Here is a 26,555-nt window from a genome sequence, read left to right as displayed (position 1 = left end):
GGACAGGCCCCACAGTCGGTACTAAACCGGTGGGCGTGGGGGAGACGCCGGAGTCACCCTGCGTCTGAGTGAGCCCTGCTCAGACGCTCTGTGGCTACAAAGGCTTGCTTTTCTCATCCGCTGGGAGTGCTGATCTTACCTCCTCATGTTGTTAGGAGAAGGCAAACAGCCTGGATAAAGACAGGGATGTAGGCGCAGCTATGGGTGTCGACGTAGGTGCAGATGTCAGCATCGATACGCATGGGTGGATGCAGACAGACATCAGTGCAGACGCAGGTGTAGACATACAGACGGAGGTACCCAGGGACAGAGACACAGGTGTAGACATGGATGTAGACACGCACATGGCCTGCTTCTCCCTCGCCAGGCTCTGACCGGAACTTGGTGGGATCATTAGGGGGCAGGACTTCCATGCCTCCTGCCTGTCACCACTGCCACCTGTCCTGGGCTCCGTTCCCATTTCCCTGCCCTTCTCAGGTGGGTCCTGCCTTTTATGCTGCCGTGAGATGTATGAAAGTCCTCCCCTGGCCGGCCCCCTCTTGTGGGTCCTGGTCCATCCATCCCTCCCTCCTTGGACCCCTTCCCATCAGCTCCAACTTGATTATATCCTGGGTTGGCGGCTCAGCCTCATTTTCTTCGTGTCGTGGGGCCCCTCTACAGTCTGGTTTTCTCTTTGCCACATTTAGGACCCGAGAACTGTGGAGGGAGGGACCTTCCCCCGTCACACAGAACAGAAGCAAGCTCTAATACAATCAGAGTGCTGGATTAAACACCATTAGGTTGCTCATTATTGCAAGTTAAAATGACGACTCCATTTATTAAGGCCATTTAAGTTGGCCACTTGGGCTCCCTGTGGGGTTGTGTCCAGCCCCAAGTGTCGGAGGACAGGGCCATTCTCGCGTTCTCAGAAAGCCAAGGGCAGGTCACCGGGAGAAGATGGGCTTCCTTAGGTGGGAACAGTTGTGGTTCTGACTGTGGACGTGACAGTATTCTGGGAAGTTCACTCTCTGTGGGTCACACCAGTCACGATCTGAGGACAGTTGGCCTGAACGCTCTGCTGAGGTTTGCTGACCATGTTTCGGAAGAGTGGGGTGATGGACAGCTCTGCATGTAGCTGTCTGAGCTCGTGAGAAGCTGGACCAGACTGATGTGGTGTCTTCCTCAGCAGACGGGGTTCCTTGCGCACTCCCGTGGATGTCTCCGTTCCCATGTGGAGGGGGCGGGACAAATGCAGAACCGTTGATTTGATCAGATGTGTTCGTTTGCTGATTCCTGAGGCAATGGCCCTGAGCATGGTAGTTGGACTTGGGGTCTTCCAGTGGTCCGGGTACCATGAGCAGGGCCGTACCCAGGTGGCCCCATAATTGAGCCTTCCTGCCATTTAGAAAGGGATGAATACTGTAGGGTTTTCAGTGCAGACTTGTAGGTGCGAGACGGATGGTCGGGTGACAGTATAGTGACAAGCCTGTGGAGCTGTTTCCCAGTTGTCCTAGTCGGCCACACTCAGGGAGGAAAGCAGCACTGACGTAAACCAGTCGCGCCCCGATCGGCAAACAATGAAGTGTTGGGAGTCACCGTGGAAAGTCTATAATTTCCACTGGAATTGCTGTTCAGTCAGCTTGCTGCTCAGTGACACGGCCCGTCTGGGTGGGAACTACAATTAGCCGCTGTCACCCTGGTGTGCCTCCGCTGCCTGCCCCGGGTGTGCCCGGAGTAAGACCACACTAGCCGGTGTTCTGTGCCTGACTGTGAGACGACCCCTTGTTGGGGGAGGAGGAAGGAGAGACTGGGATACAGGCTCTTGCCCCAGGCCACGGGGAGCCTCTGTCGCAAAGACACCGCCACCCACTTGCACGGGAAGAAACCCCCTCCCTTGCCTTGTGTGCGTAAAGAGCTCTGGCACCAAGGCCAGGTGTGAGGTATGCCTGTGGGGTCTCATCTGTGACCCTTGCTGTGCTGAGGTTTCTGCCACGGGGAGCGAGTGATGTACTGTTGGCTTTCGGGGAAGCCTCGGTTTTCCTTGAAGGTCAAATCCGCCCATGCCTGCTTCTGCGTCATTCCGGAAGTGGCTGCCCGAGGAATCGAGTTCTTGCTCTCCTTGGTGTTTCCAAACCAAAGTGTGCGCCCGCCATAGCCATGAAGGTGTGTGTGGGCATCCTCTGCTCTCTGCGCTTGGTGTGTGACTTTTTTTTTAGGACAATTCACACTTCTTTTTGTTTGTTCATTTTGAATGGCACAAGAGTGACCGTCCACCCTCAGCATTTAGGCAGGTGGGCGTCAAACTATTTTCCTGAGGTACAGGGGGTCGTGGACCAAATAGACCAATTTACCTGGCAGGGCTGAGCTTTCGGACAGTCGAGGCCCAAATGGGAAAGAATCAGGTACTTAGCTGGCTTGAGGAGGGCTATAGATGTTCCTCCGAATCGCGCAGCGATCTAAACGCGGGCAATGAATCAAGGGCGTTTGGCCTGGGTGACTACTTCTTCCATTGGTCTGCTCTTAACATAGTCATCGAGCGTCCGCGTTCAACTTATTTATTTCCTAATGCTGGGTGATGGATTAAAAGATGTGTAGAAAATCTTTCTACAAGAGATAAGATATTGCAGTCTGCCACTACACCCCCGGCTCTTTTTGCCTTCTCTTGCTGTTTTTTCTACTTTTCAAAGCAGAGCTCAGGCCCCCACGTCGTATATCTTGATTAGATGGGGGATAATACCAAGGGGATGTTTTTTAAGCCTATCATTGACACATTTAATTCATTAGGTACCAAATCCACAAGCAAATTTTGGCTGGCCATAAAACATGGTTAATCCAGGGAGCCGCAATAAAAGGTGAAAAATGATGTTCCGGCAAATGTGGAATATTGCTTTTCTGTAGAGACTGTTCCTGGTCTGCGGTATCTTTCTTCATAAATTTTTTCTCCTGCTTGCTTCTCTTGGTAACTTAACCATTTGTTGTTTCCAGACCACAGAATGGCTCAATGATCCTCTACAACAGGAAGAAAGTGAAATACAGGAAGGATGGGTATTGCTGGAAAAAGAGGAAAGACGGGAAAACGACCAGAGAGGACCACATGAAGCTCAAGGTCCAGGGAGTGGAGGTAAAGGGCAAGCAAGTCTCTCTTGTTCCACCAATGTCGTTTACGGGCTTGCGACGACATGGAATCGCTTTGGAGTCATTTGCTGCGAGTCACCTCTGTCAAAAGTGTTTTTGTTTGCCAAGCCTCCGTTTGCTGTGTTGTTTTTTTCTTTTCTGCCTCCTTACCCAGCAGTCTCCATTCAAGTTTCCGTGAAACCGGATTTAACGAAAGCACTCCTGTTTCTTGGGAGTCCTTGGTGTGTAGACTGGGATTTGCAAGGTTCCTGCAGAACCCTGTGTTGTGTCTGTCATGGTGATGCCTGCAGGTGCATTGAGGGAAGGGGGGGACCCTAAAGCGTCTCCGGGTGGCCTGGACCTGCCTTTGCTGAGTGAGTCCGTTGGGAGCTGGTGATCTCCAACGAGACCCTGGCTTTACTCCCTCTGCTGACAGCGTCTTCTGTTTCCCTCTGAGCGTTTCAACCTCAGGGCACTCTAAAGGCGTTAAAGATAAATAGACGGGGTTCTTGTGGCTCGGGTGGAGGTGGGCGCTGCAGGACGCCTCTTGGGATCTGTGCACACTTCGGTTTGGGTCCTGGGGGAAGGCAAGGTGTGGTCTGGTCTCTTTGCTGTTGTTCGAGACCACGGGCTCTCCTCTTGGGCGACCAGGGGGTCCTTTCATTGTTTGAGGGCCCAGGCCGTGGGTTCACAGCGGCAGAGAGAGAGGGTGTGTTTTGTGGTACATTGTGGTCTGCTAGTCAGCGAGCACCCACTTGCCTGTGTTGCTTGCTGATCTTTGTAGAAGATCTTCCCCGTGAGGACGGTGCCGTCTTGGGCCAGGAGCTGAGAAGGTGGCTTGTGACCCTCCCGACATTTCGCGCTGGTCGGAGGGCGGGATCCCGGAGTCCGCTGGTGTTTTGGGTCCTCCGGCTGCCAGGACTGATCCCCTGGACCGTAGTTCCTCGTGAGTTCAACAGCTCACACTCCAGGCTGACATTCTTTGTGATACACTTTATCCCGATGACTTTTTCTATATTAATCATGTGCTTTTACGGCTGTTAAAAATAGCATCCAGTGGCTTTTATTGTATTACCCCACAGAGAGAGCGAACTTATGTGTTACGTTTTTGTGGGGATTTTTTAAACACCCAACAGCAGAGCTTTATGATGACGAACAAAAAACCCCCGAGATGAGGACTCCCACTTTCGCACGTTCTCCTGTGTTCAGTGTTTGCACAGCGTGGCTTAATCAACTCGTGAGACACTAAAATGCAGATCGCCCCGAACGCGCTCCTGCGGACCCCAGTCTAGGACCGACTGGTGACCGTGCCTGCAGATCTGCCCTCGAGGGGCCCCAGGGCTGGACGGAATGGGAAGGATGGGCACGGCCACACAGGGCCGAGCGGGTTTTTCGGGAACTCACCCCAGCGCTGCAGAAGGCCCCCGGGCCCGCAGCTCGCCGGCGTAGTTTGCCTTCAGAAACACGTAAATCAGGAACTTTGGGTTGTGAGTAGCAGTGGGTGGAATTCTTCCTCAGCAGCAGCTCAGGAGCCCTGGGCAAAACAAAGCAAAACAAAACAAACATCCACAGTGTTCATTTTCTCCCCTCGTGTTATAAATTAGAACTGTCGAGAATCAGAATGCCGGGTGGGCGTTCGTAGGCCATAGCTGTGTTTGGAGTTCTTTGTGGCCCGCGCTGAGTCTCGGGTGCAGACCCCTGTGTGGGGGGAGGTGGGGACCCTTGGAGCGCAGGGGTCTCTGAGCCTGGCTGACCGTCAGTGGCGGTGGGGGAGGGGACGGGAGAGTGAGGTCTCCTCAGGCGGGCGCGTGGTGTGGCTGCCTCTTCCACTCGCGGAGTTGTCCCGTTGAGTCAGTCCCTGAGCCCTGACTGCGGAGCCCGACTCTGCGCAGGGCCTGTGATGTCCACAGGGAAGACAAAAGCCATGTTTTCTGCCTCAGAGACTCATGGTCACCTTGAAGAGATGGCCACGTCCGTACCTGAAGGTCACTGGTGACGCTGAGAACGGAAGCCTGAGCTTTTAGGACAAGTGTGCGGAGGATCCCAAGTGGGCAGGACGACCTGGGAAGCTTCCTAGTGAGCTGGGCTAGAGGCGAAGTTCTCGGAGCTGCGTCGGACCGTGTGCGTGACTGAGTAGTGTTTCCAGGCTCCCCCTTTGGGCATAGCCAAGCGGTCTGAGCTCGGTCCCTGTTCATACTTAGCCCCTCGCACGGTGTTCCACCGCGGACGCGTTTGAGCAGCTCCCTAGTCAGCGCGTTTTGAGACTCTGTCCAGTGTTTCAGCGTCACAGGGCTTCCGGGGTCTTGCTTATCCGGGTCTGCTCGTGTGTGTGCAGCCGGGCCTGCCGGGATGGGTGGGCGTGAGGCCTTAGTGTCTTCTACTTTCTGGACACTGCGAAATTGCTCCCAAGAATTACATGCCCGCAGCCCTGAGACTCACCGTCTCTTCTGTACCCTCCCGCACACGGACGGGTGGAAGACGGTGCCCTGTTCGCTCTGCACTGGGTCCGTCCTAGTTGTTTGTGGGGATGAGCGCGTTCTCGTGTGGGCGGATGTCCTTGGCGATGGATTATCCACACGGGACGCAGTTTTCAAACAGCCCCAGAGAAAGACATCCTTGGCAGGGGCAGCCCTCACCTCGCTGCACATTTCCTGCATTTGCGCTGGTTGTGGACCAGCAGCCGGGAAGCCCGGAGGTCACGCAGGGACCGTGGGCAGGTGGTCCTTTCCAGCCAGGGAATTGCATCTCACGGGTCTCAGAGCTGTGATTTTCTACCACCTCAGCTGGTTTCCTCAGTTCAAGGGCATGATAAAGATATTTGGATCTACCATTTAACATATCACTGGCTATAAGCCTTCCCTCAGGCCAGGGAAGCTGCCAGGCCTGTCCATGGAACCGCTCAGCAGTCCGGCTTCTTTTGTTCTCTGAGGCTGGGGCCCTAGGAACACAAGGCAACTCAAAAGCACATTGATTTTTCTCAGCCAGGCACAGGATGGGGGCAGCCGCTTTTGAAGCTGACGAGCTGTTAAGTCCACGATTAGCTGTCTTGTCTGTAAGCCACGGAGAGGCCGGCTCGATAAGGTTTCCAGGGACGACAGAGGTTGGCAGGGAGGAAAAAGCAGGTGGTTGTGATGTCAACATTTCAGGAGATGAAATCTCAGCAGGCCCGAGGTTGGTCTGCTCCCCTGGGAGATTCGACCCTGCTTCTCTGCAGCCTTGATGGGGGTGGGGGCTGCGGGGGCAGGAGGTGCCCTGAGAGCAGAGGGGCAGCTCGGCCGCGTCCTGTGATGCCAGGATTGCACACCCTGGGTGAGGCGAGGTGGGTGGAGTCTTTGGGCCAAGCTGGAAGAGTGGACATACTTCTCAAGTTCACGGAGCCGGTCTCTGGTCCCAGGAGCTTACATGGTACTGTCTCCCGCCTGGTGTTCACACCTCTCTCCCAAGAGTGCCAGGGACCTGGGAGCCCAGGCCAGCGCGTGGCTGCCTACGTCCTGACTCCCTAGGTGCCAGGTTCCCACAACACACAGGAGCCACACACTCAGTTTAGCAATGGCCGCCAGCTTATGAATCTCCTACATACGCACCAGCTGCTCTACCTCATTCAACCCTCATCGAAACATCCGTTTAAAGTACATGTTATCCCCATCTCATAGATGAAGACTGAGCCTCAGACAGAGTGGCTCCCTCCCCGTATCCAGACACAAATCAGTGTGGAGGCGGCACTTGAGCCAAGGTTCCGCTGGTTCTGTGGCCAAAGCGCCTGCCCAGACACCAGTTGATCCTGGCCTCCTGGGGGGATCTGTGGTTTTTTCAGATCAAGTTAGCACAGCCGTCCATCCATCAGGCAGCCGTCAGATGCTTTCTATTCCCCCCTCCCCCGTCGTGACAGGTACTGAAGATTCAGTGACGTAAACACGAACGTTCCCGATCTCATGGTGGGACCAAAAAATCAAGCATGCAACCCTCACGCCAGGCCATGAGGAGCATGGTGGAAGCCCTTGCACAGAACCCGTAGGAGGGGCACCTGAGGCAGACTTGGTCGTAAAGAAGAGACATAAACATGGACCACAGGTGCTGGTGGGAGCTAGATAGTAACAGGTAGGGGTGGGATGTAGTGAAGGGCGGTGACAGAGTCTGTTGAAAAATAGCTAATATGATTGAAAGCAACAGGTGGCCAGAATTACAACGTGTCCAAATCTCTCCCAGCCCAGTGCAGGCCAGATGTCCGCCTCCCGGGGACCAGGCCTCCTCTGCTCTGATCATGAGGCCTGCCTCACCACAGACATCCTGCCTTTGGACCCAGTGGGTGGCAGTGCATGGAGGCCACTGGCCCAACTGTGGGCAGCCTGGACATCCTTCCCCACTGAGCCCATGCTGTGGCGGACGGGGCCCTGGACCATCTGGCTGGCAGAAATGCCAGTCATCCCCTCTGATTGGAATTTTCAGCAGCGAACAGAAAGTTTAATTTTGCTGACCTGTTTGCACTGCGTCAAAGAATGAAGAGTTGCTTTGACTTCCTGATGAACAGCCTGGGAGCCCGGAGCCTGTTGTGAGCACAGCGACGGCGGGGACAAGGTTATGTTTTTGGACTCAGCCTCATTAGAAGTGATGTTCTTTATTTGGACACTTAGGCCACATATTAAAAAGGGGGGAAAAAAGCACCTCTTTCAAAAGTAGGAATGATATTGTAGTTACCGCATTAGGAATTAACAGGGCATGAAATAACGGCTGCCTTGTGGCGATGCCAGATCATTCCAGCCCCGTTTGCAGCCTTAAGATAAATAGGTATCTTGCTTGCAGCTGATGGAGTCTATTTAAACTAGCCAGCCACAAACATGTATGGTGCCCAGATCACGTTTGGAAAGCAGGGGTGAAGAGATAAGGGGGAGATCAGCTGGCTCATGCAACAGCCGAGTGGCTGAGGCTCACGGAGGGGCGGACGAGTGTGGTTGTTGCCGCCGTGTGTTTTCGAGGAGAATCAATGCTCCTTGCTTTCCGTAGCTGCTCGTGTGGCTCTGGTCTGTGGACGTGTTATCTCGCTCGGTTCCCCTCCAGACATGCCACGCGCCCACCGGTCTCTACGGTGCGGCATTCCTGGCTCAGAACCCACGTTCTCCCACGTCTCCATCGAGGTTGTGGTAGGCTTGTGACTTTGGAAACTTCCAGGGGCCTCTTCCTCCAGCTGGCAGCAGCAGCAGCCTCCCTTGAATTTCTGTACCTTCCTTGAGGAAGCGTTCTCTCTGACTTTCCACTAGGCCTGTCCAGTTCAATAAACATGTAGTAAGTATCCACTATTTTCGTGGTACGAGAAAGTCTATGTCTGGTACCCAGGCACTTCATGGCCTTTTAAGGGCAGAATAGAGAGAGGCATGTAGGACCCAGCATCATCCCTGAAAAACTCACAGGAACACGTAACAGGTCATTTCAGTGAGGCGTGGTAACCACAGAGGTTTTGGAGGGTTGCCACAATGGGCTGGCGACCCCTCTGAGGACAGTGTCTGCCCTGGCCGCCCACAGGCCTTTGCCAGGGGCAGTGGCCCCGGGCTGGATGCGCAGCTCCTGTCACGGGTGTTCCCTCATCTGAGCCCCACCCAACCCTGGGGCTCAGTCGTGGCAGTCAGGTGTGTGTATCCCCACGGGGACTCGCCCTCAGGTCTTTGATGCCCGGTCCAGCTGTCCCCTCTCTGGTGTCCGGCGCTGGTGGTTGAGGTGTCCTGGCCTCCTGACACCTCCCTTGGAGCGAGCCAGAGCTCTCTTCTGACTTGTAATCGTCTGAGTTTTCGTGCAGCGTTCTGCTGGTGTGCGGGTGCGTTAAGACTCAATTTCCTGTTACCTGGATGTGTTTTGGTAGAATCCATTCAGGAACTCAAATCCATAGTCTTTCTTTAATTTCTAATTACTTAGCATCCCTGGTGACATGTCTCTACCCAACTCGTATAATTAAATTTTAACTGATAAATAACATTAAACTAGCTATGCTTTGAAATGGCGGTGGCCCCTGTTCACCTTCTGCTGAGCTCATGGAGGCCTGGCCACGGTGGGGCTTTTGCGTCTTTTTCTTACGGCTCTGCCTTCCCCGACTAAAGGCAGTTAGTTAGTAACTGTGGTGACAATTACGGCATCATGTATTGAACGCCTACTGCATGCCTGTTCCTGTCCCCATCGCTCTATGCGTGTCCTCTTGTCCAGTGACTTGGCAACGTTCCTATTAAGCGGGCAATGCCATTTTTCCTCATTCTTGCAGAAGACGTACTTAACTGTAGGAGATGAAGGGACGTATCGGATACCCAGCAGGTCAGTAATGGAGTCAGGATACTGCCCTGGGTCTGTCTGGTTGCAAATCCCCAGTTTCATCGCCATCCCACGCCGGCTTTCAGGCGACCTCGTGCTCAGAAGACTGGTGCTTAGAGCACAGCGAGGTCTGGGGGCACGGGCCTCAAGAGGCGGCACCGTGCACCCACGCTTGGGTCTCAAGTGAGATGGGAGATGAGGAAGGTCGTTCAGTACAAGTGCTGGTCCCCTCCGCTCACCGGCCTCCCTTCTTTCCAACTGCAACCAGTCAAAAGAGCAAGAGCCCTCCCTGACTGTTTCCCAAGCCCGGGAACCTGGCGCCCTCGGGCCCTCGGGGCCTGCAAGAAGAAGACATGGGGGCCTCTCCCCGTCTGCTTTAGTGGGTGCTAGTTCGTCCTCCACCACCCCGAACACCTGCGGGCCTGCTGTCACTCCTTAGCTCTTCTTTCACCGGGTCCTGGAGGAGCTTCTCCTGTCCCCGTGTCAACCTTCACGGAGGGACAGCAGTTGTGTTTGTCTCTCCCACTATGAATTGCCAGTTTCTATCTGTCCTGAAGCTATAGCTCTCAAACTTCTGGGACACCTTGCCTTTGGCATGAGGGTCCGTGTGTGCACTCTCTCTATGCAGCGTTGCCAGATTTAGTGCCCGCACATGTACGTACACACACACACACACACACACACGTGCATATAATGCCCTGTGAAATTTGAATGTCGGGTCAGCAATACATGAGTTTGCAGTCAAGTGTGTCCCTTGTGATTATCTGGGATCTACTTACACTGAGATCTTATCTGTGCTTGTCTGAACCGCACCGGGGCCGGGCAGCCTGTGTTTTATCTGGCTACCCTCTGACCATCGGAGCAGCGTCTTTGCAGACAGAGAGTTGGCTGCTTGGGTATTGGTCTCGTTGAAGTCTTGAGGAAGTGAGTTGGTTTATCTCCAGACACGTAATCGATGCAGGAGCCGTAAAAACCAGGAAGCACGCTGGCCACCGCTAAGAAGAGACAGCAGGCCGGCAGCTTGCCAGCAAACCTGATGGCTGCTGGGCCGGGGGACACTCTTATTCTCTCTGAAAAGAGGGTCTGGGGGCCACTTAGACTGCTGGTGCCCCAGGCCTTGCCCTTCGAGGCTGCCCCCCCCAAGGAAGCAGGGCCCTGCCTGTGGTGAAGGGGTGCCAGGAGGATGTCGAAGGAACGGGTTTGTAGTTTCTACCTTCCTCATATCTCTGGTAGATTAGAGTCTGTAAAATATTTTGCAATTCCCTTTTCTAAACTTGATTTGAGCCTTATTGAGCCAGAAACTCCCCATTGAAGGTAGAGCAGCAAGATATCAACTTGGTATGCTGAACTTGTATTTAATTATTATCATAACAGTCCCTTAACATGATTGCAGATTAGCCCACAAGGACACGATGGAAATTTTAGCATATTCAATTACAGTGGAAACTCTTGAACACCACTGTCAAAATTCACCCCAGGGCCTTTCTATTTGGGCCGCAACATACAGCAGGCATACAGTTGGATGTTACTCAGGACACATAACCTTGATTTTTGTAAGCATAATTTACGGCCTCATCCAGAACCTGGGGGTGCCTTTTAGGAAGGGAGTATCTATTCCACCCACCTCGGCGAACGACCAGGTGCAGCTGCTTGGGTTGGGTGAAGAATATCTTTGGCCTTCACTTGACCGAGTAGTAAATTATTGATCTTCTCCACATCTTTCAATGCCCTGACATTGCTGGGGAGATTCACTCCTGCCATCCGCCGCTGAGGTGCTCTCCGTGCTCAGAAGGCACGGATCGCCAGCCCCCCAGGACGGTCACGCCTGACCCTGTAGCCAGCGTGGGTTAGTCACTGACACAGGGAAGGCACACGGTCTGCAAACTAATGAGGCCCAAGTTTCAGTGTTTGTGTGATTCCCACAGACCAGCGGAAATCGTGGGGAAGAGAGAGGCGCGGCTTAGGGCTTCTGCACACCCAGGAGGAATGGCAGAGGAAGGCGCTGGTGCGTAAAGCAGAGAAGGGAACAGCTCTCCCCACAGCGCCCTCTGCTTGCCTTCCTGGATGCAAACCCACGCGGCAGATGGAAAGCTGGTCATTTCCTGAAAGAGCCCCTTTCTGGTTCTTGGTTTCCTCCAGGACAGATGAAGTGACCTTTCATTTCCTCTTTGCACATCTGAATTCCAACCCGTTGTAACGCTTTCTCCTCTTCAGGATGTGCCTTTAGTTCTTGGGCAAAGCGCTTGTATCTCACTCATGCAAGACTGAGGGCCACGCTGTCCTGTTGCCACAGGCTGCCTGCAGTGTGGCCCACCGGTCAGCCGGTCAGCCTCCCCTGGGAGCTCACCAGAACGACAGGCTCTCAGAACCCAACCCAGATCTACGGAATCAAGACCTGCCTTTTCGTATCTTCGCCCCCGTGGTTCGGAGGCACGTCTATTCAGAAGGGATTGACCCTCATTCTCTTGCTGCCAGTGAGGTCTTCCCTTGGTCACTCAGCCGTAGGCATGTGGGTTTTGTGGTTTTTAATCTTATGTTAAGAAAAACATCCAAAGGAAAATTTCGCTCGTGGGTCTGGTAATTTATTACTTGACTCCCAGCACTGTTTGGAAACTTGTAGCTGAAATCTCTGATCATACGGTTTGAGCCTACCATTCCTTATCCTGCCCTTGGCCATGAAGGAGAGGGAAGAACGGGTTTCCAACAGCGGAGCATGCCAGCTAGCGCTGACTGAGCGGCTTCCTGGGCCCCCTTCCCCAGGGGAACTAGCCCTGCTCCTGCGTTGTTTATCTCCACCTGACATGGCACTTTCTGTCCCCTGCTGAGCCCAGTGCTTGGTATCTGGTACATATTTGGTGCCCAATAAACATTTTTTGAGTAAATGGATAAAATGATGGACTTCATATGAGTCAGACAGTAAATAGTATCAGTTTTGCAGGCCAAATGGCTTGTCACTGACACAGGGACACTGGTGCAGTATAAAAGCAACCATAGATAATAGTTAAGGAATAGATGTGACTGTGTTCCAATAAAACTTTATTTACAAAAATAGGCTGAGGGCGGGATTTGGACTTGTTGACTCCTGTTCTAGATTATGACAGCAGGTTCTAGAAGGATCAGGGTGTAAAGGGAACCAGTGAGAGATTGATGGGGGTTTATTAGGGGCGTGTTTTTAGACTTAGGTTTGCAGCCTGACCGTGTTCAGGCTCGGCTTATAAGTCTGTAAAGAATTAACACTTGATTTTTTTTTTTTATTTTAGAGAGAGAGAAAGGTGGTGTGAGCAGGGGAGAAGGGCAGAGGGAGAGAAAGATTCCTAAGCAGGCTCCATGCTCAGCACTGAGCTCTACGTGGGACTTAATCCCCTGATCCTCAGGACCATGACCTGAGCCGAAATCAAGAGTTGGACGCTCTTCTAACTGAGCCACCCGGGCGCCCCAGGAATGAACACTTTTGTTCATGACACACTGTCACAGCAGACAGTGGTGTTCGTCAAAACACTGTTCTGGTGGAGTTAGGATGTCTTCTTTCTCTTTCTTCATAGTGGTAATACGCCCACGTGGCATAGGCTTGTTTGTTCTTGGTCTGAAGAAGCTAGGTGACGTCCTTTGCCGGGGCAGCTGGGTCCCGTTTCTCCCACAAGCCTAAGGCATTGCTCTGTGCTGTGGAGATGACACGGCAGGTCCCCACGATGCGCTGTGCGCTCCAGGGATCTGTTCGGGGACAGCACAGCCAGAGGCATGTGACCTTGGTGTGACCAGGTGGGTCAAAGGCAGGACGGAGAGGCTGACCCACATGCATCTTTGGGCCTGAAGTGCTCCGAAAGTAGTCTGGCCGTGTCTGACGTGACAGCGTCCCCCTGGAATAGAGACCGTGGCGAGGGGACAGATGTTATTTGTCCGTGTGTAAGTATTTACATGACAGCACGAGAAAACTGGGCACTTTCTCTTTCATCTTTGCTGCCACAATTTATGTACAGTTTTATGATGGATGCGAGAGGTAGACATTTATTACAAAAGTGTAAGAGATGTTGACTCTTCACGAATTGACTATTTAGAATTTATTTTATTAAATATTCTAGGTGGCGTGTGATAAACTGAACCTCTGCTAGTTTGCAGCTTAATGATTCATGCGTCTGCGGCGGAGATAAGGAGATCAAGGACTCCGCTTGCCATTTCGGGGGAAGAATATGGATTATTATTAAATCTGGAACGGGCCTCTGGAGACGCCTTCCTTAAGGGAGCACACGTATCAATAATTTCTTCTCCATACGAGAATCCTAGTGTTTCACTTACGGTAACATAAATTCTGCGCAAGTGGCTGCGGTTTTTCCCTCCCTTTGGCTTCTAACGTCATGTGTCCGCGGCCGGCCGGTTCCTGTCGCGTGCCCAGGGTCCTCTAATCTCCATGTCTCCCTCCTCCCGTTGCTAATTTTTCATGCTCTTACAAAGCGCTCCTGAGGTCGGTACATTTCAGCAGCTGAGATGCTGGCGGAGACCAGGAGAGCATCCCTTTAGGTTGAAATGTCCTGAAAGATTTGTCGAGGTCTTGGAGGAGGCGATGGGTGACTGGGACATCTCGGAAGTCTGACGGAAGGGGGCTCGGCCCGCGCAGGATCGCTGCTGCCCACCTGGGGACTTGCATCTGTACCGAGGACAGTGGGTGGGAGCGGCCTGGAGCTGTGCCCATTCCCAGGTGACGGAGCAGGTGTGGCTGTCCTGTCACCTCGGGGCAGAGGGCTCCTGGAGGACATCTAGCTAGAATGACAAATCTGCGTGCCTCATGGTGACATTTTGAAGGGATCAGGGTTGTCTGATAGCTTGAGTTTCCAAATCCTCCCTGACTTCTTTCTCTTTCTGAAACATGGGGCAGGTGGCTAAATGCTGGAGTCTTGATCGTAGGGGACTGTGGGAGACTCGCTTGGGGAACCCCAAGACTCCCTGTTTCTCCCCAGGTCCCTACTCCTCCATGCGTGGAACAGCCCGGTCACACACTCAGTCCTTCCGGGGTGTACTGCCCCGACAGTGATGTTGTACCCCAACCCCTCATTTCGTCGTGTACGTGGACTTAGACCTAACGGTCAGCCCCGTGCCATTTTGTGCTCCGTTCCCCTGAAGAATACCCACTGAACTGTTCACAGTCATTCCTCCCGAGTGGAATCTGCTTGGTCTTGGCAGGACAGGGAAGTCCAGGAGGAAGCGAGCTCGCTCCTGAGCTCTCGTTCTTCCGTGGTTGTGAAATAGTCGTTAGAGTCCACACTGCAGTCCCCGCCTCCAGGTGGGCAGAGAGCGGCTCCCTCGCCCGGCACAGCTGGGTCGCGTTTGGGTGCCGTGCTCTCATGGAATTCAGTTTCCCTTGACGCCCAGCTCTCAGAGCCCCCAACACCGGCCATGGGTTTGGACACCCTCCTGTTTCCTTGTTTGCTTGGTCAGCTTCTGTCTCGCCAGCACTGAGCACGGGCCGGACTCTGTTTCTGTTTGTGGGATGCCCCAATGAGCGTGCGGAGAGCTGGCCCATCAGAGTTTTGGGTGCCCGATGGCAGGCTGGGTCCTGGGACCGCAGAGTGGAGCCGTGCATGCTGGGTGGGCTCGGACACCTGCCGTGGCCGTGACCCAGCCCCTCCCGCTTGCAGAGCCCCCTCGCTTGCCTTTTCTGGGCGGCGGTTAAGGAAGCCCCACGGAAGCAGCTTCCCTCCCAAATTAACGCATGTTCTCAGCCACGATATGGAATGTTTGGAAACGAGATGCAGCACAGGATTTTGCCCGTATTTTTTTTCCCCTTTCACAACACCTGGCAATAAAATTCTCGGGCTAAATACCAGATGAGCGTGCGCCTCATTATGTATAGTAACTTCGTCTATAACTTTTTTAAGCCCTCCAGATGGAAGCACCGTATATAAATGTGGAGAGCTAGAGAGGGGAAATGAAAATAAATGCACTAAGAAATAAAGAATCTGTTTTTTATACTTTCTTTTGCAAATAGGGTTTGCAATGACATATTGTGAATGGACTGAATTATAACAAAAACGGAAATGAAACAGAGCTCGGGGGTAGGAAGAGCCATTGTTACACTCACTTTAACTGATACAACGCAGAGCAACGCTTTTTACACTCAATTTGTTTGTACATTGTGTTGGACACAAACCAGAATGTAGAACATTTCTGGGTTTTGTTTTTACATGATTAAGGGAGATGAGATGAAATAAATTCAGTAAATTACCCTGCGTTCCTTTTCGGTGGGAGATAACTCTTGTTACGCTATGGAAGGGGCGAGCTGGTCTCTCCAGGGGCCGACCTCTGTCCCCAGACAAGGTCCTCCTCCCAGAGATCAGTGGACTTCGAGGAGAGTTCTTTTCTCTGCCTCAGGGCCATCTTTTGCTGCGCAAACAAGTTTACGGATGGGGATATTTACATTTGGTATTTGACCATATTTTGTGCTTTGAATATCAGAAAAGGATGGCAAGTGTGATCACGGCTAACAGATGTTTGCAAGCGTTTAGGCAGCAACACTATTTCCTCGGCTGTGTATTTCCAAGATCCTTATTTAATTTATTTTGCTTAATTATCCTTTCTTGCATTTTTAATGCCTCTAATATGCTAATATTAAGAACTGCAGCGTGTGATTGCATCGAGCTCATTTGAACACGTGCTGGGTGTGAGGGGAGCGCGGGTTGGCCCTGGGAGCCAGGACCCAGCCCTGCGTCCTCTGGCGTGAGGCTGTGTCTCCCGCAGGAGGGTCCCGGGAAGGGGCCCGGTCTTCACCACAGAGGATGGAGTGTTTCTCAAACTCTACTGTGCATGTAAAGCCCCCAGGGGGTTCCGATTCAGGGGGTCTGAGTGGAGCCTGAGCTGCTGCATTCAGACCAAGTTCCCGGGAGCTGCCGACGCTGCTTGGATGCATACCCTGAAGAGTGAACACTGCAAACCACGAGAGAGTGACAGCGACATCGCTGTTTCCCCCAGGGATGCTGGTCAACTAACTGGTGCCCCTTACTAGCTGAAAAGGACCGACACCTGCTGGCCAAGCCATGCCCGTGGTACCCGGCACCCTCGCCTTCAGGAGCCGAGGATGTGGTCAGGGGTCTGAATCTGGTCTCGTTAAAAAGATCATCCCGTCTTCCTCCATGCAGAGGGCAAGCCACACCTGCAGTGCTCTCCGACGCTCCGTGTTTTCTGCTCAAAACCACAAATACTAATAAGAAAACAATGGGAGAACCCTGTTAGGTATAATACCCAATTACAATTATTTTTTACTCCAAAAGGCACGTCAAATAAATAATGCAGTTTATGTTACTTCTAGAGAATGCAGCAGCATTAGTTAATTTACATAAATTATACAACTCATTATCTTTGTTTATAAAAAGCCTTAGCAATATTTTGGCTTATGTTCGTAAAATGGAAAAAAAAAAACCCACCCAGATTTCACTTCAGTGTAATTTTCCTTTCCTGTAGTCACCTATTTACTTATTTACAGAAAGTGCGTCTGTTTGACAGATCCCCTTAGGATTACTACCCTTTCCTCGTGATGAATGGAATGCATTAAGTCTGACTTTTGTTTATAAAAAGCCAAATAAATACAAGTGAAGGCATCCAAGCACCCGGAGCTCCAAGCGGCCACGGCAGCTTTCCCTGCTGCCTGACATGCCGCCAGCATGCGCAGGGCGAGGAGGAGGCCATGGGGACCAGGAAGCAGGTTTTCCTCCCTTTCGTCTTCCGTGCAAGTTCACAGGCGGCTCTGGTGCCCTGGCCTGATGCACCACCTGTAAGCAGACCAACCTTCCTGTGCTGGCCCATGCGGCGGCCACCAGCCACGGGTCATTAGGGAGCGCCCGAGTTGTGCTCACTCTGAACCTCGAGGTGCTGTAGGTGCGAAATACACACATCTCAGAGATTTACTAGGAAGAAGGAGCCCTGTCGAAAACCCGCTAAGATTTGTATAGGTGACATGTTAAGATATTTTTAAATATCTTGGCTAAATAAAATTGGTCTCACCGGTTTCTTTTTCCATCTTTACTGTCGCTGCTAGGAATTTTAAAATGTGGCTTTGTGTTATACTTACCCTAAACAGCCCTGGGACTCTACCATGCTAACCAGGAGGCTGAAGACCTGGATTACTTTTTTTTTTTAACTTTTTTTTAATGTTTTATTTATTTTTGATACAGAAAGAGACACAGCATGAGAGGGGAAGGGGCAGAGAGAGAAGGAGACACAGAACCGGAAGCAGGCTCTAGGCTCTGAGCTAGCTGTCAGCACAGAGCCTGATGCAGGGCATGAACCCACGAACGTGAGATCTGACCTGAGCCGGAGTCAGAGGCTTAACCTACTGAGCCACCCAGGTGCCCCCTGGGTTACTTTTAAGCATGCCCATAATTTAGACTCTGACTCTAATTCCTCTGCTGGCCCAGCATCAGGATCTGACTCATAATTGGAAACTTAGGATGCGAGGCCTTGGGAAGGGCAGGTCCTGTCTGATGATGTGTTTGGAGATTTGAAGAGTCGGTAGGAGAGCAACATGGAACGAAGAGACTGAGGTCTTATCCTTCGATAGCACTTCCAGTGTGTCTGGCTTGACCGTTGAAGGCTGTGTGGATGGCAGAGCCCAGCTCCCGGCTTATTTCACAGTGGAAACTCGTGAATCTTCAACTCCCCTTCATCAGTTATGCGTCATCACGTACCCATTTGAATGGCAAGAGAAAAGCAGGTCTGCAGGGCTGGGCGTGCTCATCAGAGTGGGAGGGGTGGGCAGGATCCTGCTTATGGGGAAACCTGTGCTCAGCCACGTGCCAGGGTGTCTGGGCTTTTGATATCAGTGTGTTCAAAATGGAAGCTAAATGCTGTAGGTCTTCTGGCTGGGAAGGCATAGCCTCAGACCCCAAAACCCCCAGGGTGCACCCCTGAAGGGAATAGGGCCTTTACTCATTGGTTCTGCTGGTGGAGCTCTTTGCCCTCATGGCACCTGGTGCTTTAGAGACAGTGGTTTCAGTTACTCTTTAGTTGATTAGCTCTTTCTTTACTTCTCCCATCCATCCATTCAAGAAACATTATGATGAGCCCACTGCGTGCCAGGCGCTTTGCTAGGCATTACAGATCCCGCGATGCCCAAAGCAGATCCATTGTCTGCTCTCTTGAAACTCTCCACTGGGTGAAATGCGGACAGACAGGACAGAGGTGAGCAGCAGGACCTCAGGACGCCTGAGAGAAGTGCGGAGGGTGACGAGCAAGGCACGTCCCCAGACCGAGAGCAGCAGCCAGGCGTGGGGCTGTGGTGCTCTGGCAGAGCCGGAAGGAGGCAGGAACATTCTGCCTGAGACTACAAGGGCGAGGACCCGGGACGGGGCATTCTCAGCAATGGGACAGCGTGAGTCTTTCAGGCAGGAAGGATCTTGGTTTTGTGCTGATGGGAGGGGACCGGTGTGCCCGGAAAGCAGGTGCAAGGAAGGCTTGTGTGAGGTGTGGATGGTCGGGCCTGGAGCCAGGTCAGCTGGGGGCTCAGAGCGGGTAAGGAGTTTGGATTCTGTTCCGAGGGATTTCAGGAGGGGTCTTGGGGATAGTGGGGAAAGTTCTGGATGGGTAACTTGGCCTTGGGCCGATCGATACTGGGCATGTCACATATTCCCTCGAGGAGGTGTTAGCCTCCTTGTCTGAGGTGGAATGGCTGGGGGAGGGGGAGAGAAGCTAGCCAGAATGTTCTTCAGGGTTTTTTCCCTATGATTCAGAGAGAGCTCAGTGTCTTCTCTTTTTGGATCGGGTAACTTTCATGTCCTCTGGTGGCTTACAAGGCACTGGCACTTGAAGTCTTCAACCTTGATGTTTGTGAGTTCTTCGGCCTCATAAAATACGAGAAGACAGAGCGATCTTTGGGAGGGCATCAGAATCACTGGGGGCTGCTGGGGTTCTAATGTGTGTTCTGGGGCAGGACGTGGGCATTTGTAATGTTTAAGGAGCTTCGCAGATGGGCTGGAGAGCCCCTGGAGGCTGTGCCTCTATGACGGGACAAAGATGGTCTCTGCAGCCAGAGGCTGGCTGTGTAATAGTATGTCAGATGCCTGAGACACACAAGGTCCCCTGGGGCCCCTCCATGTCTAAATATGTCGGCCTCCCATTAGACCAAGGGTCTTAGTTCGGAAATTATGATTACCTCACTTTGTGCAAAGGGAATCTGGTACAACCCACAGAATAAACCCCGTGGTAGACCAGGGGGCTTCCTGGTAGGTTTTTGTTATACGGACACGTTATTTGCTGAGGAGGCAAAGGGATTAGTTGTCATGAGTGCTGCTAATGATCTTGGGATTTGGGGGTTATGGCACAGCTGGCGAGGAGCATTTCTGATGCACCGTCCTACCATCCCCCAGCCGCCCTCCACTTCCGTGAGTAAGCCAGTTGAGTATCTGTAAGAAGCTTAACAACCCAAGGACAGAGCTACGCGCTCATCCCATTCCCTCTTGTACATCTCTAAAAATACCCAGAGACCTCTCATAGCGATGACAAAGTAATTGGTAGCAAACTTAACATCCCACCAAAACCAACTAGAACTCTGGGAAAGAAGTATGTGAAATGACTTGTTCGTTGTTGGACAACAGGCAGTACAGGAATCTGGTATCTGAGAAGAGCAACAACAAGGTGAGTTCTGGCTTTCAGGCTGGAGACTTCTTTGCAGTAGCATGGCGATGGGTAACCAAAGACACGGCAGTCTAGCTGAGCTGAGGATGTCTAGGTCAGAGTTGGGGGTAGCTACGGCAACTGGAATTTAGAGGGAAGAATACTGGAAAGAAGGGGCATAAACAGAGGAAGGAATCCATACACCTGCATAGTAGGTCTCCTCGAGTCTTTGGCTAAATACGAAGCTGAGTATGTGTAAGGTGAAGGTCCATGACGGTCACAGAAAGTAACCACAGAGGGCTGTAACTAAAAATTCTCGGAACTCACACGCAACTTGGAAATGTTCCAGTTTGAAAGCTAGGTTGTGTGAAGAGCTATTATAGGACACCTCGGGTGTTTATTAGAGGTGTCAGAAGGCCCAGGCCTTAAGAATAGGACTAAACTCTCCCTGGAGTGAAGACTCACCCAGAGTCACCCTAGCAAAGCACAGAAACAAACCTCACAATGACCAAGCTAATCTGAAACTAAGGCCAGTGCCTGATACAATAAAACGCAACGTTCGTTAAAGTAAGACAGCAAAAATCTACACTCAATCATGTATCATGCACAGTGCCCTGTATTCGATCAAAAATAATGATTCATGTAAAAAAGGAAGTGAAATGTGATCCATATCCAGGATAAAAATCAGTCAGTAAAAATGGAGCCCCAAATAAAGTAGATACAAAACTTGAAGACAGAGACTTTAAAACAGCTATTATAAATATCTCCAGTGATTCAAAGGAAAAGATGAACAGTGCAAGGAGAGGGTTATTAAAAAAATAACCAAATAAAACCTTTAGCATTTCTAAATATGATATCAAAAGTGAAGATTTTACCAGAAGAGTATATTAGTCATCGACTGATAATGTACAAAATTACCACAACCTTCGCAGCATTAAACAATGCTTATTTATTATCTCATGACCTCTGAGAGTTGGAAATCCATATGTGGTTTAGCTGGATCCTCTGTTTCAGGGTCTCTTGCAAGGCTGCTGCAATCAACATGTCACCCAGGACCGATGTCTCGTCTGAAAGCTCACCTGAGGAGGATCTACTCCCAAGCTTTTTTAGTTGTTGTAAGAATTCAGCTCCTTGAAAGATGTTGGGCTGAGGGCTTCAAGTTCCTACCTGGCTTTTAGCCAGAGGCCACCTTCAGTTTCTTACCACATGGACCTCTCCAACATGGCAGCTTAATTCATCAAAGTGCATAAGCCAAAAAGACAATAAAGAGAGTTTGCTAGCAAAACAGAAGTCACAAATCTCTTGTAACTTAATAATAGGTGTGGCATTCCTTCATCTTTAATGTATCCTATTGATTAGAAGCAAGTCGTCAATGGGCCGATGAAAAAAAGAGGTGGAGATTACACAAGACTATGAATAATAGGCGGTCAGGACCATTGGGGCCATCTTAGAGTCTAACTATCACACTGGGCATAATAATGGGTTAGGCATTAGAAGAAAAGGTCAATGAACTTGAAGATATAGCAATAGAAGAGCTCAAAATAAAATACCCAGAGAAGGAAGGATGAAAAAAATAACAGAAAAATAACAGAGGCTCAGTAAACTTAAAATAATATCAAATGATTTGACATACATATAATTGGAGGCCCAGATCATGGTCAGGTGAGGATACAATCATCAGAAAAATATTGAATAAGTAGTGGTCAAGATTATTCCAAATATGATAAACACTGTAAAATCATAGATCTAAGAAACTCAGTGAATCTAACTAAACATGGGGCAGGATAAATTCCTAGGAAAGAACACCAAGAATGGTCATAATCAAATCACTGAAAACCAGCAACAAAGTGGTAATCTTTTAATTAGACACAGAAATAAAGGACAAATCACAAAGATAAGAATTACTACTGATTTCTCATCATTAACACTGAAAGCTAGAAGACAATGAAACACCTTTGAATTACTAAAAAAAAAGCCTCAACCTAGAATTCTTTATTAAATTAAATATTCTTCAAAAAATGAAGGTGAAATAAAGACATTTTTAGGCAAAAAAGTAAGCTAAGATAATTTACTACTGGCAGATCTCCACTATAGGACATATTAAATAAACGAAGTTCCTCAGGCTGAAGAAAATGTTACCAGCCAAAGTCTCAAATTTACATAAAAGAATGAGGAGCACCAGAAATGGTAAATATGTAGGTAAGAATAAAATACCCTCCTTTCGTTTCTAAAATTTTTTGAAAGATAATTGACCAAAACATATAAAGTTATAACTCTTTTTTAAAATGTTTATTTACTTTTTAAGAGAGAGAGAGAGTGAGACAGAGAGAGAGAGAAACAGAGCATGGGTGGGGGAGGGGCAGAAGAGCAAGAGAGGAAGACACAGAATCTGAAGCAGGCTTCAGGCTCTGAGCTGTCAGCACAGAGCCCGATGTGGGGCTCGAACCCGTGAACCATGAGATCACGGCCTGAGCTGAAGTTGGACGTTTAGCTGACTGAGCCACCCAGGTGTCCCAAGTTATAACTCTTAATGCCTACAACAAAAAAGAAGGAAGATGCCAAACAATAACCTAACCTTCCAACTCAGAAAATTAAAGGAAAGCAAATGGCACCTGGAGTGTGCAGAAGGAAGAAAATTACTTAAATGATCAACTTAAATGAAACACAGAATAGAAAACTAATGGAAGAAAATGGATAATACCAATATTGGTTCTTTCAAATGATGAACAAAATTGTTGTATGTATAGCTAGACTGACAAAGATAGATGATAGATAGATAGATAGGTAGATAGATAGATAGATAGATAAGATAGATAGGTAGATAAGATAGATAGGTAGGTAGATGATATACAGACTAATAGAAGATCCAAGGGACTAAAATCAGGAATGAAAGAGGGGACATCACCCTTGACTTTGTAGAAATAAAAACTATTATAAAAGAATACTATGACCACCCATATGCCAACAAATTAGACAATTTCAAGTAAATGGGCAAATTCCTGAAAAGATAAATTACTGAAATTGACTCAAGAAGAAATTGAGAATCTGAATAGACCTAAAACAAGTAGAGATATTAATTTAAAAATCTTCTGACAAAGGGTTGCCTGGGTGGCTCAGTTGGTTAAGCATCTAACTTTGACTCAGGTCATGATCTCATGGTTTGTGAATTCAAGCCTTGCATCAGGCTCCGTGCAGATGGCTCAGAGCCCAGAGCCTGCTTTGGATTCTGTGTCTGCCTCTCTGTGTGTCCCTCCCCAGCTTGCGCTCTATCTGCCTCTTTATCAAGAATAAATAAACATTAAGAAAAATTAAAAAACATCTTCTGACAAAGAAAAGCCAAGGGTCAGATAGAGTCACTAGTGAATACTACCAAACATTTAAAGAGTAGTTAACACAAGTCATTCACAAGATATTCCAGAATATAGAAGAGGAGGGCACACTTCAAAACACCAATTGTATTTCTATGTACTAGGAATAAATAATTTGAAAATCAAATTAGAAAAAATCAAATTAAGAAAAGAACTCCAGCTTATAATAGCATCAAAAAGAATAAAATACTTAGGAATGCATTTTTACAAGTATTTTTTAATGTTTATTTTTGAGAGAGAAAGACAGAGTTCCAGCAGGGGAGGGGCAGAGAGAGAGGGAGATGTAGAATCCTAAACAGGCTTCAGGGTCTGAGCTGTCAGCACAGAGCATGATGTGGGGCTCGAATCCACAAACTGCAAGATCATGACCTGAGCTGAAGTCAGATGCTAAACCGACTAAGCCACCCAGATACTTCTTACAGATAAATATTTTAAGAGAAGAGAGACTTGTAAACTGAATACTACAAAAACATCTGAAAAGAAATTAAAGAATACCTAAATCAGTAGAAGGACATTCCATGCTGATGCATCAGAAAACTTACTATTAAGATGGCAAGTCCCCTAACTGATGTATAAAATCAATGCAATCCCTAAGGACAAAACCTCAGCTAGGTTTTATTTGTTTGTTTTGTTTTGTTGTTTTTGTTTTGCAGAAATTGATAAACTGAATCTAAATGGAAATGCAAGGGACCCAGAGTAGTCAAAACAATGCTGAGAGAGAAGGACAAACTTAAGAGTACTCAAAATTCTCAATTTAAAAACTTACTATAAAGCTACAGTAATCAAGTGTGGTCGTAGCAAAAGAATGGAATATAGATCAATGAAATAAAACTGAGAGACGAGGGGCACCTGGGTGCTCAGTTGGTCAAGCATCCAACTTCAGCACAGGTCATGATTTCATGGCTGGTGAGTTCAAGCCCCACATTGGGCTCTGTGCTGACAGCTTAGAGCCTGGAACTTGCTTCAGATTCTGTGTCTCCCTCTCTCTGCCCCTCTCCTACTCATGCTCTGTCTCTCTCCCAAAAATAAATAAACACTAAAAGAAATTATAAAAACTGAGAGTCCAGAAATAAACCTTAACCGTTTTGGTCAATTGGTTTCCAACAAAGGGGTGAAGACTATTTAATCAAGATAGAATAGTCTTTTTAGTAAATGGTTCTGGGACAACTGGATATATACAGCAAAAGAATGAATAAGGGCTCCCTCCTTGTATCACGCACAAAAACTAACTCAAAGTAGAGCATAGACCTAAATATAAGAGCTAAAAATATCAAAGTCTTAGAAGAAAACATAGGAATAAATTTTATTAATTTTAGGTTGGGAAATGATTTCTTAGTTATAATAACAAAAGCATAGGTGATTAAAGAGAGGGTTGATAGGTGGAACTTCATTGAAATTAAAAGCTTTTGTCTTTCAAAAGGTGCCACTAAGAAGTCAAAAGGCATCCAACAGTCTAGCAGAAAAAGTTTTGCAAATCATAAAGCTAACTTGTATCTAGAATATGTGAAGAATTCTTACAACTTAATTATGAAAAGTAACTCAGTTAAAATGGGCAAAGAATTTGAATAGCCATTTCCTCCAAAAAAGATATATGACTGTCCAATAGGTCCATGAAAAGATGTTGAACAATATCAGTAATCATCAGGGAAATCAAAGCCATGATGAGATACCAGTTCGCACCTACCAGGATAAATAGAAAGGACAGATAATAACAAGTGTTGACAAGGATGTGTAAGAATTAGAACCCTCATACACTGCTGATGGGGCTGTAAATGGTGCTGCTGCTGTGGAAAACAGTCTTGTCAGTTCCTTAAATGTTGAACATGGAGTTCCCACATGACCCAGCAATTCCACTCCTGGGTATATACCCCAGAGAAATGAAAACATAGGTTTATGGAAGAACTTGTATACAAATGTTCATAGCAGCATTATTCATGATAGACAATAAGTGGAAAGAATTTAAATGTCAATCAACTGAGAATGAATAAACAGAATGTGGTATATCCATGCAATGAAATGTTACTTGGTAAAAATAAATGAGGTACCAATACATGCTACAACATGGATGAAACACTAAATATTATTTTTAATCAAAGAAGCCAGTCCCGAAGACCACGTATTACATGATACATTTATATGAAATGCTCAGAAAAGCGTTTATATGCTCAGAAGAGCATATAAATTTCATTTATATGAAATGCTTATAGAGAGGGCAATCTATTGAGACAGAAAGTAGATTACTATTTGCCTAGGACTGAAGGCATGTGTGTTGGGTGGGGATGGGGAGTGATAGCTAATGGGTATATGGTTTCTTTCTGGGATGGTGAAAATCTTCTGAAACAAGATTATGATGATGATTGCACAAGTCTGTAAATATGCTAAAAATGGTGACACCTTAAATGGGTGAACTTTATGGTGTATAAATTACATATCAATAAAATGTTAAAAAAAAGATGGCTGTCTAAAGCAAAAATAACATAGAAGCAAAAGTCATGGCAACAGTAATACAAAGGAAAGCAGGGGAAGTGGAAGTGCATTGTTGAAAGGTTCTTACAGTACTGAAGAAGTGCTATAATTATTTGAAGTTACAATACTGTGATTAAAGGTACATATTGCAAATCCCAGAGCAACCACGAAAAGCTAAGAGGAATAGGCTACAAGCCCATAGTGGAGATAAAGTGGAATACTGAAAAAAATGAGGCCAGGAAAAGAACAGGACAAATGGAAAACAAATAACTAGCTGGTAGAGATAAACCCAACTGTATGCATTATTACATCAACTATAAATGGCTTAAACATTTCCAATTAAAAGCTGGAGATTATTAGAGTGGACAAAAAATAAAAAGCAAGACCTAACTATACACTCTCTACAAGAAACATACTTTAATAATAATGACATTGATAAGTCAGAAGTAAAGAGATGGATAAAAGATATAGTGTGCAAACTATGTCTATTTATATCTAAGATATGGTGTACACACTATATATATCCTTATCTAAGGTACAGTGTGCAAACTATAAGAAAGCCGAAGTGACTATTTTCAAACAAAGTAGACTTTAGGACAAGGACTCCTACTAAAAATAGAGATGGTTCACAATAATAAAAGGGTCAGTCCATCAAGAAGACATAATGGTCCTAAATGTGTGCACACCTAATTACACGGCTTCAAAATACAGGCCAAGTGACAGAACTGAAAGGAGGAACAG

The 26,555-nt window shown here is 48.5% G+C and overlaps 1 protein-coding gene across 1 annotated transcript in view; it reads left to right on the top strand.

Annotated features, from left to right (window-relative positions):
* The window catches only part of CAMTA1 (calmodulin binding transcription activator 1), a 481,480-nt gene that overhangs the window by 65,761 nt on the left and 389,164 nt on the right, over window positions 1–26,555 (top strand). Inside the window, exon 2 of the mRNA XM_029949848.1 lies at window positions 2,965–3,100. Within this exon, the coding sequence (XP_029805708.1) occupies window positions 2,981–3,100 (120 nt within the window). The 5' untranslated portion in view covers window positions 2,965–2,980. The remainder of the gene's footprint in view (window positions 1–2,964; window positions 3,101–26,555) is intronic.

This window comes from Suricata suricatta, chromosome 8, assembly GCF_006229205.1.
Source record: "Suricata suricatta isolate VVHF042 chromosome 8, meerkat_22Aug2017_6uvM2_HiC, whole genome shotgun sequence".
Classification (NCBI taxonomy): domain Eukaryota; kingdom Metazoa; phylum Chordata; class Mammalia; order Carnivora; family Herpestidae; genus Suricata; species Suricata suricatta.
Note: the sequence above shows the minus strand (reverse complement) of the source record. Positions and strands in the feature narration are given on the sequence as shown.